The 14,801-nt window shown below is 37.6% G+C and overlaps 1 protein-coding gene across 2 annotated transcripts in view; it reads left to right on the top strand.

The window, feature by feature from the left end:
• ZFPM2 (zinc finger protein, FOG family member 2) overlaps positions 1 to 14,801 on the top strand; it is a 309,086-nt gene that overhangs the window by 190,833 nt on the left and 103,452 nt on the right. For both annotated transcript variants that reach the window (XM_061447889.1, XM_061447888.1), the window contains one exon: positions 9,173 to 9,284. In XM_061447889.1, the coding sequence (XP_061303873.1) occupies positions 9,173 to 9,284 (112 nt within the window). The remainder of the gene's footprint in view (positions 1 to 9,172; positions 9,285 to 14,801) is intronic.

The raw sequence follows: 14,801 nt of genomic DNA, 5'->3' as shown, positions 1-14,801 counted from the left end.
CTATTTCAGAAAGGTAGGAATTCATATATAATATTATTTTTACGTTCAGTGGGTGTACCACTGAAGTTCAAGTATTGTTTCATGCATCATCAAGAGAATTACACTATAATGCCTACACCTTTGACTACAATACCTTTGTATTAAATATGTGTTTCATAAATGTCTCAAAATATTCGTTGGAAATATAATCCTAATAGAGCTGCACTGGATTATACAGTTAAAATATTGGACAAGCTTATACAGAGAACTCTTTATTTTCTACTTTTTTGGTTTAGGGAAGAAAAGGTTGAACTTAAAAAATACTGTCTTTTACTGCTGCTAAAGCATGACTTTTTTCTTATTCATCTTTCATCCACCTTTCTAAAGTAATATACACAACATGTGTTTGTAGTTCCAGACAAAGTAATAATAATATATAATAAGCAGAACCTATAACTACTAACTATTCTGTAGTTCTGTGCAGTGGACTTTTATAGAAGGCTTTATGCATATCCTGTTTTCTTTTTATATTTTTGACGGATTCCTTAGATAAAAATAAGTACATATGATACATGAAATTTGTACTCCTGGAGATGATGGCTGAAGTCATCCATTACAGGGTAAGAAAAATACAACTGAGAAAAAAAATCCAAAATTATTGCAAACCAGAAATTATTCATTACCATGCTGTAACTAAGCTGTGGATACAGCAGTCATTGTAAATAGCTGGACAGTGAGACCAGGCAGCATTTATCCGTATGGAATATAAATGCCTTTGTGTCTTCTACAAAAACGTCTGTGTTCCCTCGATCGTTTGGAATATCTCGTCATGTTGTGTACCCCAGGCCCAAATGATCTTTCACAAAGTAAGAGAGCAAGTTTCGGACAGTTAACAGGTCTTGAAGTTTAATCTCAGAGTGTAGTCCCTCAACCCATGCAGTGCAAACTCCATGTGTGCAGAATTGCAGCTATCACACTGAGCAGAGTATTCGTCTCTTTAACATTAAAAATGTTTAGCAAAATGAAACAACATACATTCAAGCAAGTGCATTTGTAAAATATTTACTGGCAAATATCAGCATGGTTTCAGTAGAAAGAGAGACCTAATTCTTAGAGTAGACAGTAATTTACAACAGGGAGGTTAATGCAGTAGGAAGAATGCACTGATAATTCTGTGTGAAAGTGAGTAAGCAGCATTGAATTATATCTTGTCTAAAGATAAGTTATATGTAGTGTGATTTCATCGGTACAGGTGCATGTCATTTCTGAAATAGTATTATCCAAAGTATTCAACTTCAACTTAAAGCGGAAAGGTTCAACACCCACCGCAGACACCTGAGTGCTAAAGACACAATGACAGTGGGCATGCTACCTGTAGGTATCAGTATAGCACAGCAGGGATGATCTATATAGTGTTGTCAAGTTTCAGAATATCCTAATCATAGTTATGCTAATCACAGCATTGACTAGGAATGTGGTTTCCTGGTGCTGGTCTTTGTGTAATACAGACATATATACATATACATACATACATATATACATATACACATACACATACATATACATACACAGATACTGCGTTCCCAAAGAATGAAACAAACAGGACAGAAAGAAATGAGAGTAATGCAATGAAAAAACTGAAGAGAGTGATGGCAAAATACACTGCTGTCCATCCCATGGTCTTTGGGGAAGGGAGTAAATTTTCTAGACATAGCCAGGTATATACAAAATGGAAAAAGGAGAAAGGTGGGCTGACAGGGGAGGAGTAGCTGCAGAATGAAGTCAGATGAAAAAACTTCATAGAAGGGAAGGGCAGGAGTATAAAGCTCAATAGCTTTGGGTGGTAGTGGTAGGGGAAGTTTATTGGGTGTTCAGAGGTTCAGTTTCCAGCTTTTCAATTCCTATCAATTGGTTGTCACCTTCTCCAGGCCCCATGTCAAGCAGCCAGAAGGAATCACCAGCACTCTCAGCTAGGACCAGGTGCTCCAGAATCTGGATTAATTATTTTGAATCTTCCTAGTTCTGGGGAAGAGTTTGAAGATGGGTTCCAAGGGTACCCTGGATTAAGTAGAACAAGCTAAAGCTGCTTTCAACAGCCATTATTTTGTACCTAAATTGCAATGAGATTTGATTTATGTTTACTTTATAGATTTGAAAAATATGCATTCTAGCTAGGTAGCATGAAACTATCTCAAAATTTAACATACATTTAATTAGCATTAGGGACATTTGTCAGCAGGCATATTTGATATTAGTAAAAAATTTGGAATCGTATTGAAGACATGACAAGTGTTGGAAAATATTAACAGACCTACAGTGTATTTTTTTTTAAGTGTTTTCTTTGGTCTGCTTTAGGTTTGTGGATATATAGTGAAATGTATGTTCGATTTTGTCACTTGACAAGTGATGATCTCTTGGGGTAAACAGCAGGGTTTCTCAGTTGCAGGAAATCCCAGCTGTCTTTTGGGATTCCATCTGTGTACTTCCCCCCCCCCCCCCTTTTTTGTGTTTAAAACACTTGAAGTCTTTAGTTTGACCACAGCCTCTTCAAATTCTTTTTCTTCTACTATCACCAAAAACCCCAAACTTGCACCCCTGAAGAGATTAGTCTCATAAATGGAATCCCAGTGTAAATAGCAAAATGTAATGAACTGTAGACTAGGAATGAGCCAGTTGTTTCTCACCCAGCCAGTCCACAGGTGCTGCACTGCCATGTTACAACTAGCACTACATAACAAGCATACAGAATCCAGAATCCTGGGCAGAAGAGACATGAGGACTTTTTTCCTTCCACCTTTTCAAGATACTTGGAAGTAACACTGACCCCTCTTTCTTTTCACCATCATGGCCCACCACAAGCAAAAATTTGTCTATCTTCTTTCTTCCAGTTTGTGCCTGGTTTTACATCTGTGCAGGTAAACAGCTCTTCATATAGACATAAGGCAGGCATCTGATGGATGATACTTGAACACTCGTCTGAAACACTGGATCCCATAAAGTTGTAAAGCAGTAACTAAAACAGTTACCCAGGCTGTCTGCAGATTTAGGTGAAATTAACTGCATTACCTTTGTATCATTTTTCAAACAAGGACTAAGGATTGCAAATTTTCTCTTGCGTTTAGTTTAGGAGTGAAGATCTCACTGCTAGACATTGCAAGGGTTGTGAAAACTGAAATCTTGGTACAATTATACAATTCCAGAGTAGGTGTTTGTAGGCTGGAGACTGCAGTGTCTTTGTGACTTTGTTTCATTTGGTGATGGTTGTCATACAACATGAAACCATGGCACTGAAAACCTCCTGACATTTCCAGTCTCATATGAATGGAGAGGAGTTGCCTCAGCATGTCTAGCAAAGAAAGCCTTGGCACTATGAAGTGCTGCCGCAGGCCTTGACTGGCTGAGTTTCCAGAGAAGTCCTTGAGATAAATTTTCTTCCAAAACTCAATCATCCTTGGAAAAAGATTAGAGTTTTCAAGGAAGCTACAGAAATTGAGAGGTGATCCAACTGATTGAACACAAATTGAACAACAAAAATGAGGGTCTATGTATGTCCAGTGGGCTGTTTGGGTGGGCTTGTCTTAGGGTTTGATAGATTTGTAATCAGCTATATGATAAAGAAATACACTGTGGCAGTCAGTGCAAGTGTGATGTGATAAAGTGGACTTACCACACTTCTTGTTCAAAAACATCTTAAAAAATTATTAATTAATTAGGGATAGTTTGAGACTTACACAAATCTCTGCTATTTCTCGCTCCAGAATGACTTCTTAAGTGACCTTCCCAACTGAACTGATTTGATAAGCTCTTTTGCTGTCTTGAGTATGGTGATCACCAAAGATGAACTTAACCTCTGGAGAGGGGATGTTCTGCAGTTTCAGCATGTCAGAAGATATGTCAACCCTGTGACAATCAAATAGAATTTAAATTGAATTTCAAAGTAGGAATCTCTGTCAGTGTATTAACTGGTGTTTTACTGTCCCAGACTCATAGTTGAAGGTACCTGAAGTATAGTTACAGCTCTCCTCCCAGTACAGTCTTTTTAGTCGTCTATATAAAGTAACTCTGCACAGGGAGGCATGAGGACTTTCTCCAAGGGCACAAAGACATTTTGGTAATCTTCTGTATCTTTCATGGGAACTCAGGCTCTTTGGAAGATTAAGAATGAAAATCTGTTTGTGGGAATGAAAATACAATTAGAAGCAGAAGCTCTTGAGTATCCTCAGTCATCATGTTTTCTCTGTTTTGGTGAGAGTACTTTAAGGAAGTAGTTTTGACATTATAGAGCCCTGTATTGATGAAAGAGAAAAAATTTAAAAAAAGGTACAGATAGAAATGTAGTGATTTTTCAATGAAAAGTGCATCTCCTTAAATAATGTTTTTGTAACACCATTCCTGGGACAGAATGGTCATGTGACAGCAACTTACTGTCAGCAACTTAGCTCAGTATCTATTTCTTGCTCTGGCACTTGGAACTTCTTGGAAACAGCCAGCAACAATCAGGCATTTGAGAATTTCATAGGTTTAAACCAACTTGCTCATACCATATTTCTCTTCAACATGGGGGTTTCCTCAGGTTTTTGCCAAGCCACACACATCATATGTTAGAAATCTTTGAAGGAACAAGCCCATCTAATGCTACTTGTCAGCACTGATTCTTTTTAGCCAGAGTGCAAAACTATTTTGGCCTGCTGTGATGGCTATTTTTATCCCCATTAACCTCTTGACTGGATATAAACATTTATGGAGGGTTACCTCCCTTGTTTGTCCAGTTGCTTCAAAGGTTAGTGAAAAGGGAATGCCTGCCTGACCTCTTTTATCCTCATTAGCTGATTCTAATTATTCCCTGAGAGATCACAGTTTTGACCCTGTTTGTCCTTGTCAAATTTGTCTAGTTATGGCATGAAGACATTAGCAGAAATTGTATTTTCAGGTAAAAATTACTCAAATGTAGAATACACACTTATCTAGTGTAGAGCAGTGAACAATACTGTGGTTCTGTAATATGCTCCCATTTCCAAAATTGAGGTTACTGCTCTATGGCCTCATCTTGTGGACACCTGTGTTAGCAGATCCCTATGATTGTACTTAAGCAGTAGGCAGAATGTTTTGTAAGCTTCTCAGTAGTTTGTAGCAGTTCTTTTGGAGGAAGCAATAAAATTTTGTTTGGTTTTTGAAGTCTTAATTTTTATGCACCTTTAATATTGTTACTCCTGTGTCAAGAAAGCTTTTTTTGTAAAGGTACCTTTCTTAAGCTAGAGAGATTCCTAAAAGCACTGTTAAAAAGATAGAATAAAGTAGCTAACACCTACCACCACCATTTTAAGAACGACCGGCTAAGTACAACAAATACATCTTCTGAATTACAGGATGATTTTCGTAGCACACTCTGAGAGTCAGATCATGAGCATACTTTACTTGAAGTGGAATGGTGTCCTAAAGGTAAAGAGGTGTCAGGAAGGATATGTCACCCCTTCTGTGTCAAGCCAAGAAAGCCCTTTTCCATGTTTCTCAGTGGATCTTGTCTGTGATTGTATGGTTGCGGTGAAGGAGCTGGCAGGTCTCAATTAGGTATCCTAGATAGACAGGTTCCAGGCTTCACAGGTTAACCAGTAACCAGTGCCTTAAATCCCACAGACACTTAGTGCAGATTAAAAAGCACTGGTGTAATGCGCTCAAAGCACAGTATCCTGCTTTACAAGCGGGTTGCCGCGTTCTGCACCAGCTTCAGCTTTCAAATGGATTTAAAATGTAGCCTCAGGTATAGCGCATTGCAATAGTCTAATCTTGAGGTGATAAAGGCATGACTGATTTAACCATAGCTTCTTGTTATCTTGGACTGGGGTCTTTTCATTTTAACCATTTTAGGGAACTGTCCTTTCCTGAATCAGCAAGCTCACTTCAATTCTTACTATGTAATAAGGCACAACAAGAGCATGCCTTTGTCAGTGGTGAACACCTCCTGTGAATGTGTGAGCCTCACAGGATGCCAGTCCCCAAGAACTGCTGCGGTGGTCCTGACTCGTCTTGCAGCTCACACAATATGTCTGTGAGGTACTTCAAAGAAAACCCATTGCCTGTCTCACTTATTGGAGCTGCCAAGCTTCATAAGCAGCCAGGGCCTTGTGAACTTTTGCTTTCATATTAAAAGAAGTTTATTTACATATCTGCGCAGCTTGGGAGCAGAGCTATGGGAGAATGGGAAATTCTTTTTGAGGTGTCAACCAGCTCTTGTGGGCTAGCAGAGCTGTGAGACAAAACACCCTGTTCCTCCTCCAGCCTATCTCTGGTGCCTAGAGACCACTCACAGCTGCTGAACTGATTGCAAGTTTTACTGACAAGCTGACCTGGAAACTGACTTAGTGATCTCCATGGAGTTCTTTAAGTTCCAAAAAAGCCCTGTAAGTGGGGGACAGCAGATCAGATTCACATCCTGACTGCTGGTGCTCAGTCTACCTGCTGCTGCTGCTGCTGCTTCACCTCAGAAGGGATGAGGCACCAGCCTCTTGTTGTCTAGAAGAAACAGGCAGTGGGCTGGGACTAAGCCTACCACTTACTAAAGGAAAAATTAATCTCCATGAGAAGTCAAAGGGTATCTCAGCATCTCATTTCTTCCTCAGCAGTATGTGGTTAAGTATAATCTTTTCCCAGGACATATTATTTATCCTGTCTATGTAGATAACAAACTATTGCCCAGCACAAGATCCTGATGTTATTTGAGGCCTTTTGATACCACCTTAATGCAAATAATACCTTTACAGATGGGAGAGACACAATGGGATGTCAGATGTCTAGGAAGAAGAAAACTAGAAATGGGAATTAGATCCTGTGAAAATTAAATAGATGATCCCTTCTGCACTTTAAAAATAGAATTTTGGTTTTCTTTTGTTTTTTTAACTTGGCCTCCAACTTAAAAAATAAATACTTGTTTGAATGTCTAATCATTTATGGTATACTTGGAAAAGTCCACTATCTGGATAATATTGCACTGTCTTTTAATCGTACTTGGGATTACCAGCAACTGAGAGTACATATAAGCAAAAAAAATATGATAAAGACTTGACTGAAAAGGCAGTTGAAGAAATGCAGTATTTGGTAGGAACACATACTTGTCTTCCTCTTCATTATTGCTGTGAAGGCATGGTTGATAACATTCATACTAAAGTTTGTATTTATATGGGTATGATTCTCAGCTGTGTGAAGAATCACCACTCTTCCTTGTTTCCATAGCAGCATTTGCACTGTTTTGGTGTAACTGTCACTGAAGTCCAGACTTTTCTATAATAAATGATAGAGATAATATTTTGATTACCTTTCATCTCATCTCTTGCAGATCTTTTTCAGTTCATTTATTTACATCATTTTCTGTGCAGTCCATATGTGAATACTTTGCACTGATTTCATACTTGGTAATATCAGGCTTCTTGAGAATTTATATATGAACTTAACCAAATTAAAAAAAAAAAGGTATCTTGTTTACTTGCCAATTAGAAATTGGAATTTAAATTCATACTTCAAATGCATTCAGTTGGGTTGACGCTCATAAGACTTCATAGAAGCAAACACAATTTCTTCAGCATCCTGTAGGAAAAGCAGCTCTAGGAATTGAGATGTTGCATTTCTGTGGTTGCAGTATTTTTACACTATGTAGGTATATTGTTGCTAGCTGTTACAGTTCTTTTTACTTATTTAATTTCTCATTTATATCTGTTTTTTCCAACACTTCTAGAAGATGAATGATGTCATGGACAGCATATAGGAGTGTGACTTACACATAAACATATGAAAAATGCAAAATATAAAATGCAAATTAAGCAAGAAATACTATATTTGCTAAAACAGTTTTACAGCATAAACAGATCAAAAGAAGAAAATATGAAGAGCTGTGACATTCAATATGCCTTATTTGATCATCATTATTAAAATATTGATGTATCAAATTATATTAGTATGTATTATAAAAGATTAACAATCTTATATCACTAAAATATTTAAAATAGTGTCTTATTTTTAATAAATATTTTTTGCATATTTTGGGAATGCAATATGTTCTGTGGTAACTCTTAATATACTTCACTACATTTCTAGATGAGACATGGATATTATATATGGCCAATGCATCTGCAGTGACCCTTTAAACATATGACTCTTTGTATGTCAAAATTTTTACCAGCTAGAGCCAACCAGAGAATTATTGGTGGAATATAAAAGTCATTAAATTCTCTTAGAAAAGTTTGGAATGTCTTGTCAGAATTATATCTCAGAAAAAAAAAAAATTAAAAATCAGTGGTGACTGTTGTACTTTGTCGTGGTTTTATGCTTGGTATAGAGAAAAAGATCTGTGAATTACAGATGTCTTATTGGCATCTCAGTGCCACATACTGACAACCTCAGGATTACCCACAGGGGTTTTGCCATTTGATTAGTAAAGGAGGTAAGTGTTAATAAATTTGAAGCCTCTACCTTATTTCCTCAAATACCAAATTCTCTAAATACAGAATCTGCAATATACTCGGGAGGTGGTTTTGTTACACGTGTCTCCTTGCCTGCATGTCTTTCATGTGCTATGGATGTCTTGTTTTACTTCTGTGCCTTTGAATTTATTAATATAACTTCTTTTTTAGTCTTTCTGGAGACAAAGTGCAATGAATCATTAGCAGTATTATTATTTCAGACATAGTAATATCACACATCATCACTTAGCAAAGGAGGAAAAATTCCCTTTTCCATGCACAACAATTTCCTGTGATAATACAAATGTTACCCAGGACAGATCTTTGAAATGGATACTGATTCTTTAAATTCTTTCCTGTCTGTTTCAGGAAATAGTGAGATCCCATTGATAATGAAGTACAATGTGTCTAAAGTTCACTTCTAAACACTTGGCTCTTTGCTGTGAAAGTCATCTGCATTCCCTTTATAATTCTCAGCCACCAGAGATATGCTTAATCTTGGAGATCTGATCCAATATCATTCGGAAAAATCCTTGGTAATAGTTTCACCATTCAATCAATGAAGGAATGAAAGCTTACTGCATATGTCTTCTTAAAAAAAAATCCTGAGATAGGGGAATAAGACATTCACTTATGGGTTTGGAGATTTTGTTGTTTGAAAATAAAATTATTATTACTATTATTATTCAAATTCTTAATCAAGGCAAGCAAATGGCATCTGTTTGTTATCATCCTTCCTACAGAAGACAAAGGCTTCAGTCCCTATGGTATTGACTGCTGGCCCCAAGTGGTTGCTGGATGTGACTTGGCAAGGAGTAGAAGACAACAAAAACAACTGCATTGTGTACAGCAAAGGTAAACACAAGCTGATTTTTTTCTCTACTTTCTTGTGTAAGGTGCTGAGATAAAAATATACCTGTTGCATAATAGGAAAATTAAGTAATAAAGTCAAACATTTTTCATTCCCATTTTCCTACCCTGTTCTGGTTTTGATTTTTTTTTTCTTTAAATGGTATGAAAATCACACACAGTGTCTGTAGAATACTGAATACTTTATAAACACAGGACATCAGCTGACATAAGGCATAACACCCATTTGTCTCTGAAAGTTAATACCTCTTGGGGAAGCATCAATAAATCTATACACTTTAAAAAGGTGAATTTGCATTTTATTGGGAATACTGGATAGCATTTCTCCGTGTTACATTATGTTGTAGACTACTAACCGAAATCTGGTTTTGTAAGAACAATGTGAACTTGATTGGACTATGGTAAGACTCCATGTCAGCACGGTAACAGATGATAACTTGAACTGGATTTCAGAGTTGTCACCTCTGACATGCCAGTCTCTGTGTAGTGTCATGATGTGATGATGCTTCACTGGAATATATTGGCTAGTGGCAGTGAACATTATTTCTGTCTTATGTGAATTGTCAGATTTGCTCAATTCAGTATGAGTTCTTACGAGACACACACACCCCCCCCCAAAACATGCTTCGTCTAATCTGCCAGATCTAACAGCTACTTCAAGATACAAAAGCTTTTGTCTTGCATCTTGAACCAACCCAGAGAGCCTTGGGCTGAATCAGTATTGCTGTAGACCATGCACCATGCTGTTTGGTCACTCACTGTGAAAGCTTTGTAAATGATGTTGTGGTGTCATTACAGTATGTTAAAAGAAACCCAAACAAATAAACCAAACCAAAACACTACTTGAATATATGGAATAACTTATTTAGTGTGGCTAGTTTTGGCATTCCCCCTGAAGATTAGGTTGCAAAACTATGACTTGCCTTCCTTGTATTTCAATCACCAATCTCAGCACTTTGTGAATATTTCAGAACATGCACTGTTCTTGTTTAATTTCTTTTAGGTTTTATTTCCAACCAAATAGACCTACTGAGATCAAAGATTTGTTTGCTGAGGCAACCTAGTGACCATTTCAGCATACAAGCATCCAGGCAAATAAGCACCCATATCAATATATTAACATACAAAACACTAATCATAACATCAAAGACTCCTAAAAACTTACTAGAAACAATTACAACTTGTTCCTATAATCATTGCAATTTATACACTTATAAGAGGATTGCTTTTAAACTGCCACAAGCCTTTGAAAGTTGAAACACTGAAAACAGGGAATTTGCATGTTAAAAATGAGTTGCACACCAGGGTCTTATAAATTCTTTCTATTATAATTACAGAATGCCAACACATTCATTCTGCAACCTGAAACACCTGCAGTACTAGAAAACTGGGCTTAGATCTAAAAAGGGTTCGGCTGCCCTTCCTTCACAGCTTGCTGATTGCTGCCCAGGTGGAAGAAGCAGCAAAGTGCTCTGAGCAACATAAGGGAGCTTTTCCCATAAATCCAGAGCTGCAGTTTGCTTCATGATATTGAATACTCACAGGCATACTTTTCTGCAACGACTTTTTCATGTAATGGGAAATTACTTTCACTCTAAAATATAGCTTCTGCAGATTCCCATAGGACATTGTCTTATCAAGTATTTCATTCTTTGTGTAATTCTAATAATACTTAGCCCATATTTACCAGTAAGACTTTTCATCTTCAAAGTACTTTACAAACACTAATTCATTAGACAGTTTCAGTACTATCTGTCTGATTAAATCTATTGAAGCATGATTTTTATTTTTTTTTCAAATACAAAAAACTTTCTTTACTTTGGTGCAATCTGAATAGCCCACAACATTGGTCTTTTCATTCAAACAGCTGGATTTTATTTCGGTGATGATGCTGGTTATTTTAGTACTTGGTTAATAAGGTATTGCAACAGTTATATAGTGCTGAAGGTGAAATGTGTTATCTCTACTGCAGATGAAAATTATAACTAAAGTTGAGGAGAAATTTGAGCCCTAATTTATAAATACATGTTAAACCTCTGCTACTTCACTAAACTAATGTGGGAAATAAGTTGTAGGTATGCTTTACCTTCATCACATTCTGTTCATCTTTATGTTGAGTTGGCTGCTCTGTCATTCATTAAGCACCTACACTTGCCTTGAGCTCTGCTGGGATTTTCGTACTAGGAAGATTAATTGGCTTGGGTCACAAAACAATGTCAAATAGAAGATGGTAAAATAAATAAATAGAATAATGCTTCTTCCTTCAATTTGTATCTCATCATACCAGATTGCATTGCCTTGATTTGTGTTAGCTTTCTGTCTCCTATAGTGCCATTACTTCTAATGAAACGGTGTCAGCTGGCATCTAGTTGTAATTCGATGTTATGGTGTAGTTGCATGTGTATAATTTTGTTAGTTTGCTTAGCAGTACATTGTTATTTCTGAAAGCAATTAGCTGAATAAATGTGTGGAATTGTACATGGAGCAAATTTGGTCACCTGGGAGCTGTTTTCTGTGCTATACCCAAGATGAGATGAGTGGAGCAAATTGGCACATTTCTAAGAGAAAAATAAGTTTAAATATTGGCCAGCAGTACGTGGATGGTGCTGGTCGATCAGTTGCTGACTCAGAAGCACATGCCATATTTCCTTTTTGCTTATTATACTGATATCTGTGAGAGCAGAATTTTCTCCAGATCTGTCAGGAGAGCACAGGAATGTCAGTCTGACTTCCAGGTCACTAGAGGCTGTGGGTGCTGTAGTCCTCAAGTGTTCCATACAGAATAGTCACAGGGAGAGGAGTCTGGCATGTTTTTCCTGTTGAAAGTACATCTGAGCTGGTGGCTAACTCCCTGTTTGCGTTAAAACTCCCCATACAATATTTTCACTCGGAAAGCAAACACAAAAAGTGTGTGTGTACATATGTGTATATATATGATGAGCATATTTAGGTTTATGTTGCTAAGTTATTACAGTGGAATCTGTTCATCTTCTATATAAATTTTTAGATTATAAACCAGTTGTTTAAAATCATACATCAGAGTACATTCAGAGCGAATAGCCGTGGAATAACTAACTATTCAGTATTTGAGATTAATTCTATTTAGTTTAGGATCACATACTTCTATCTGTATTTTTTTATAACTGCATTTCCCCAATACTAGGACAAATCAGAAAAGCGAAAACCAGTTCATTACTGTCCCTTTCTACAAGCTCTGATACAAGCTTGCTACTCATGGCATGTGCCATTATCCTTTTCTGTTTTTTTTGAAAGGAGACTTTTACAGCTGTAATTACATTTAAAATATGTGGGATTTTTTGTTTTAACTTTTATGTCAAACTTCTCTGATGTTTCAAAAATATTCTATTCAGTAACTGAAGAGATGGCCTAGAAACTGTAACTGAAATTTTCAGGACAGATTTTAGGAATTTGTAGCTTAATTACAATTATAAATGTGTTCTTTCAAAAAAACAAAAACAAAAAACATACTACAGAGTTTCAGTAATTCAAGCAAGATATATTGGTAGGAAGTATTAATACATGTACTGTATGTTCATTGCAATGTAGTGTGCTTGAGAAGCATTCTGGCCTGACTGAGGTGTGCACCAGACCTGGGGAATCTCTGAGACCGGAGGTGGGAGTCCCCCCACAAGCTAGGAGAGGGCTGGGTATTAACTGCAAATCTTCCACTGGGACTTTAAGGGATTTTAAAAAATGAATTACAACTGATTAGAATAGAAACAGTGTGAAAAATACAGTTGCACCGACTGAAAACCATGCTTATGTAACAGACATTTTTCCTCATATTATTTAAGCCATTTATGTGAAATGTATGGATACCGTATGTTTAGTGGCATTGTTAAAACAGGGTGTCTGTACAAATATTTAGCTGTGGGAATTATAAAATCATAAGGCGATTAAGTTAGCTAGTTGTGAAATTCCAATATTGCTTTTTAAATGACTTCAGGATATAGGAGGTGCTAAGGTTATTATCTGTTATCAGGAATACAGCGGAATTGTACGACTGGATAATAACTAAACAACTGACACAATGTAAAATTACATTATCAGTGTGTTAAAACAAAATTGCGCCCTAAAGGAGTCTACATGCCAGCTCAGAGCTGCAGTGTAATTATGCTTAACTCTGATAATTAAAATACAACGGAGATCAACAGAATCATTTTCATTAAGAAAATTATTAATGATGGTGGTATAACAGTAATTGATTGCAGAGCACCACAGGATAACTCTGTGCAGGAAAACCAACATGTTTAACCTGTGTCTGGCTGGTTAGGTTGTCTTGCGTACCACTGAGCACGCTGCCCGGCCAGGTGGAAGCTGTGGGGCACGTCTTCTCCAAACCCCGGATCAGAAAACGGCTGCTTTGCAGGCTGCCCTTTGGAGGGAGAGAGCTGAGTACTGATGGATGAAGAGACAGGACAGAGTGGGGTTCGGCTGCCTAAAAGGAGCTGGCCACAGGCAGACACTCACATGCTCCTCAAGCCATCTGTCATCTCATTTTGCGTGAGGCGGTGTTTGGTTTTGCATTTCCATTACTGATTTACTGATGTTATTTCCTCTTCTGCCGGGCCGCACTGAGTAGTTTATGCCCTTCGTTATTTCTGAGAGGATGCAGGAGGAGAAAAAAAATGGCTCTCGCCCCATCGCTGTTCCATAGGCACTGCATGACATCTTCGTAAGTAATTCTACAGGATGGTCCTGTTAATTGTCCCAGTGGTGCGGACACACGATACCGAGTGCCGTAAAAAGCCTCTATCCCTCCGTAAGTGAAATCACAGTCAGTGCCCACTGAGTGACTATAACAAAATCCTGGCTAGGGAGGATGTTGCCTAAGGGTAAGATCTGAGAATTGTAATTTTCTTTTGGTGAACATAAAATTGGGGAAGGGGGAGGGAAGGGAGGATTTGGGGAGTGATTCTTCTCACAGCTAAGGTATGGGTGCTTGCTCAAACAGAAGCTGCTTTTGAAAGCTGCCCAAAAAAGTCAATTTTCCAATCACAATAGAGAGCAAGCCTGATAGGGTGGATTTAGGAGGATGATATTAGTTAAAATGACAGCTGCCCAAACTGAAACTGTGTCATGTAGCTAATTTATAATTAGAAACTCGAGGAGAGGCAGCACACAGGAGAGGGCAGAGCACAAGTCAGGACTGGAAGCAGAGGGCAGTGCTCAGGTCTCCCAGGCTTCCCCCGGCTGCACAGCCCAGTAAATAACGAAACTGTTTACTTACTTCAGTGGTACTGGGAGGATGAGCTATTCAGCTGATGTATGTGCCATGTGTTGAAGATACAGATGCTGGAAAAGGTTTACATGAAATTACTAGCATGATCTGAGGGCAATTTTTAATTACTTTTGCTAGTTTAAAGTGAACAGTCTATTTTTTAACATACAGGAAAAGACAGTTGTCGCAACAACAGGGTTCTTAATTTTTTCTTTCGGAACAGAGGATTACTTACGAAATCCTTGATGCCGTGTTTTCCT

This window comes from Pezoporus flaviventris, unplaced genomic scaffold (genome assembly GCF_033815535.1).
Source record: "Pezoporus flaviventris isolate CSIRO_AGI_PZ_B2104156 unplaced genomic scaffold, CSIRO_AGI_Pfla_v1 ptg000007l, whole genome shotgun sequence".
In the NCBI taxonomy this organism is placed as follows: domain Eukaryota; kingdom Metazoa; phylum Chordata; class Aves; order Psittaciformes; family Psittacidae; genus Pezoporus; species Pezoporus flaviventris.
The sequence above is the reverse complement of the archived record's forward strand: the minus strand, read 5'-3'. Positions and strand labels throughout refer to the sequence as shown.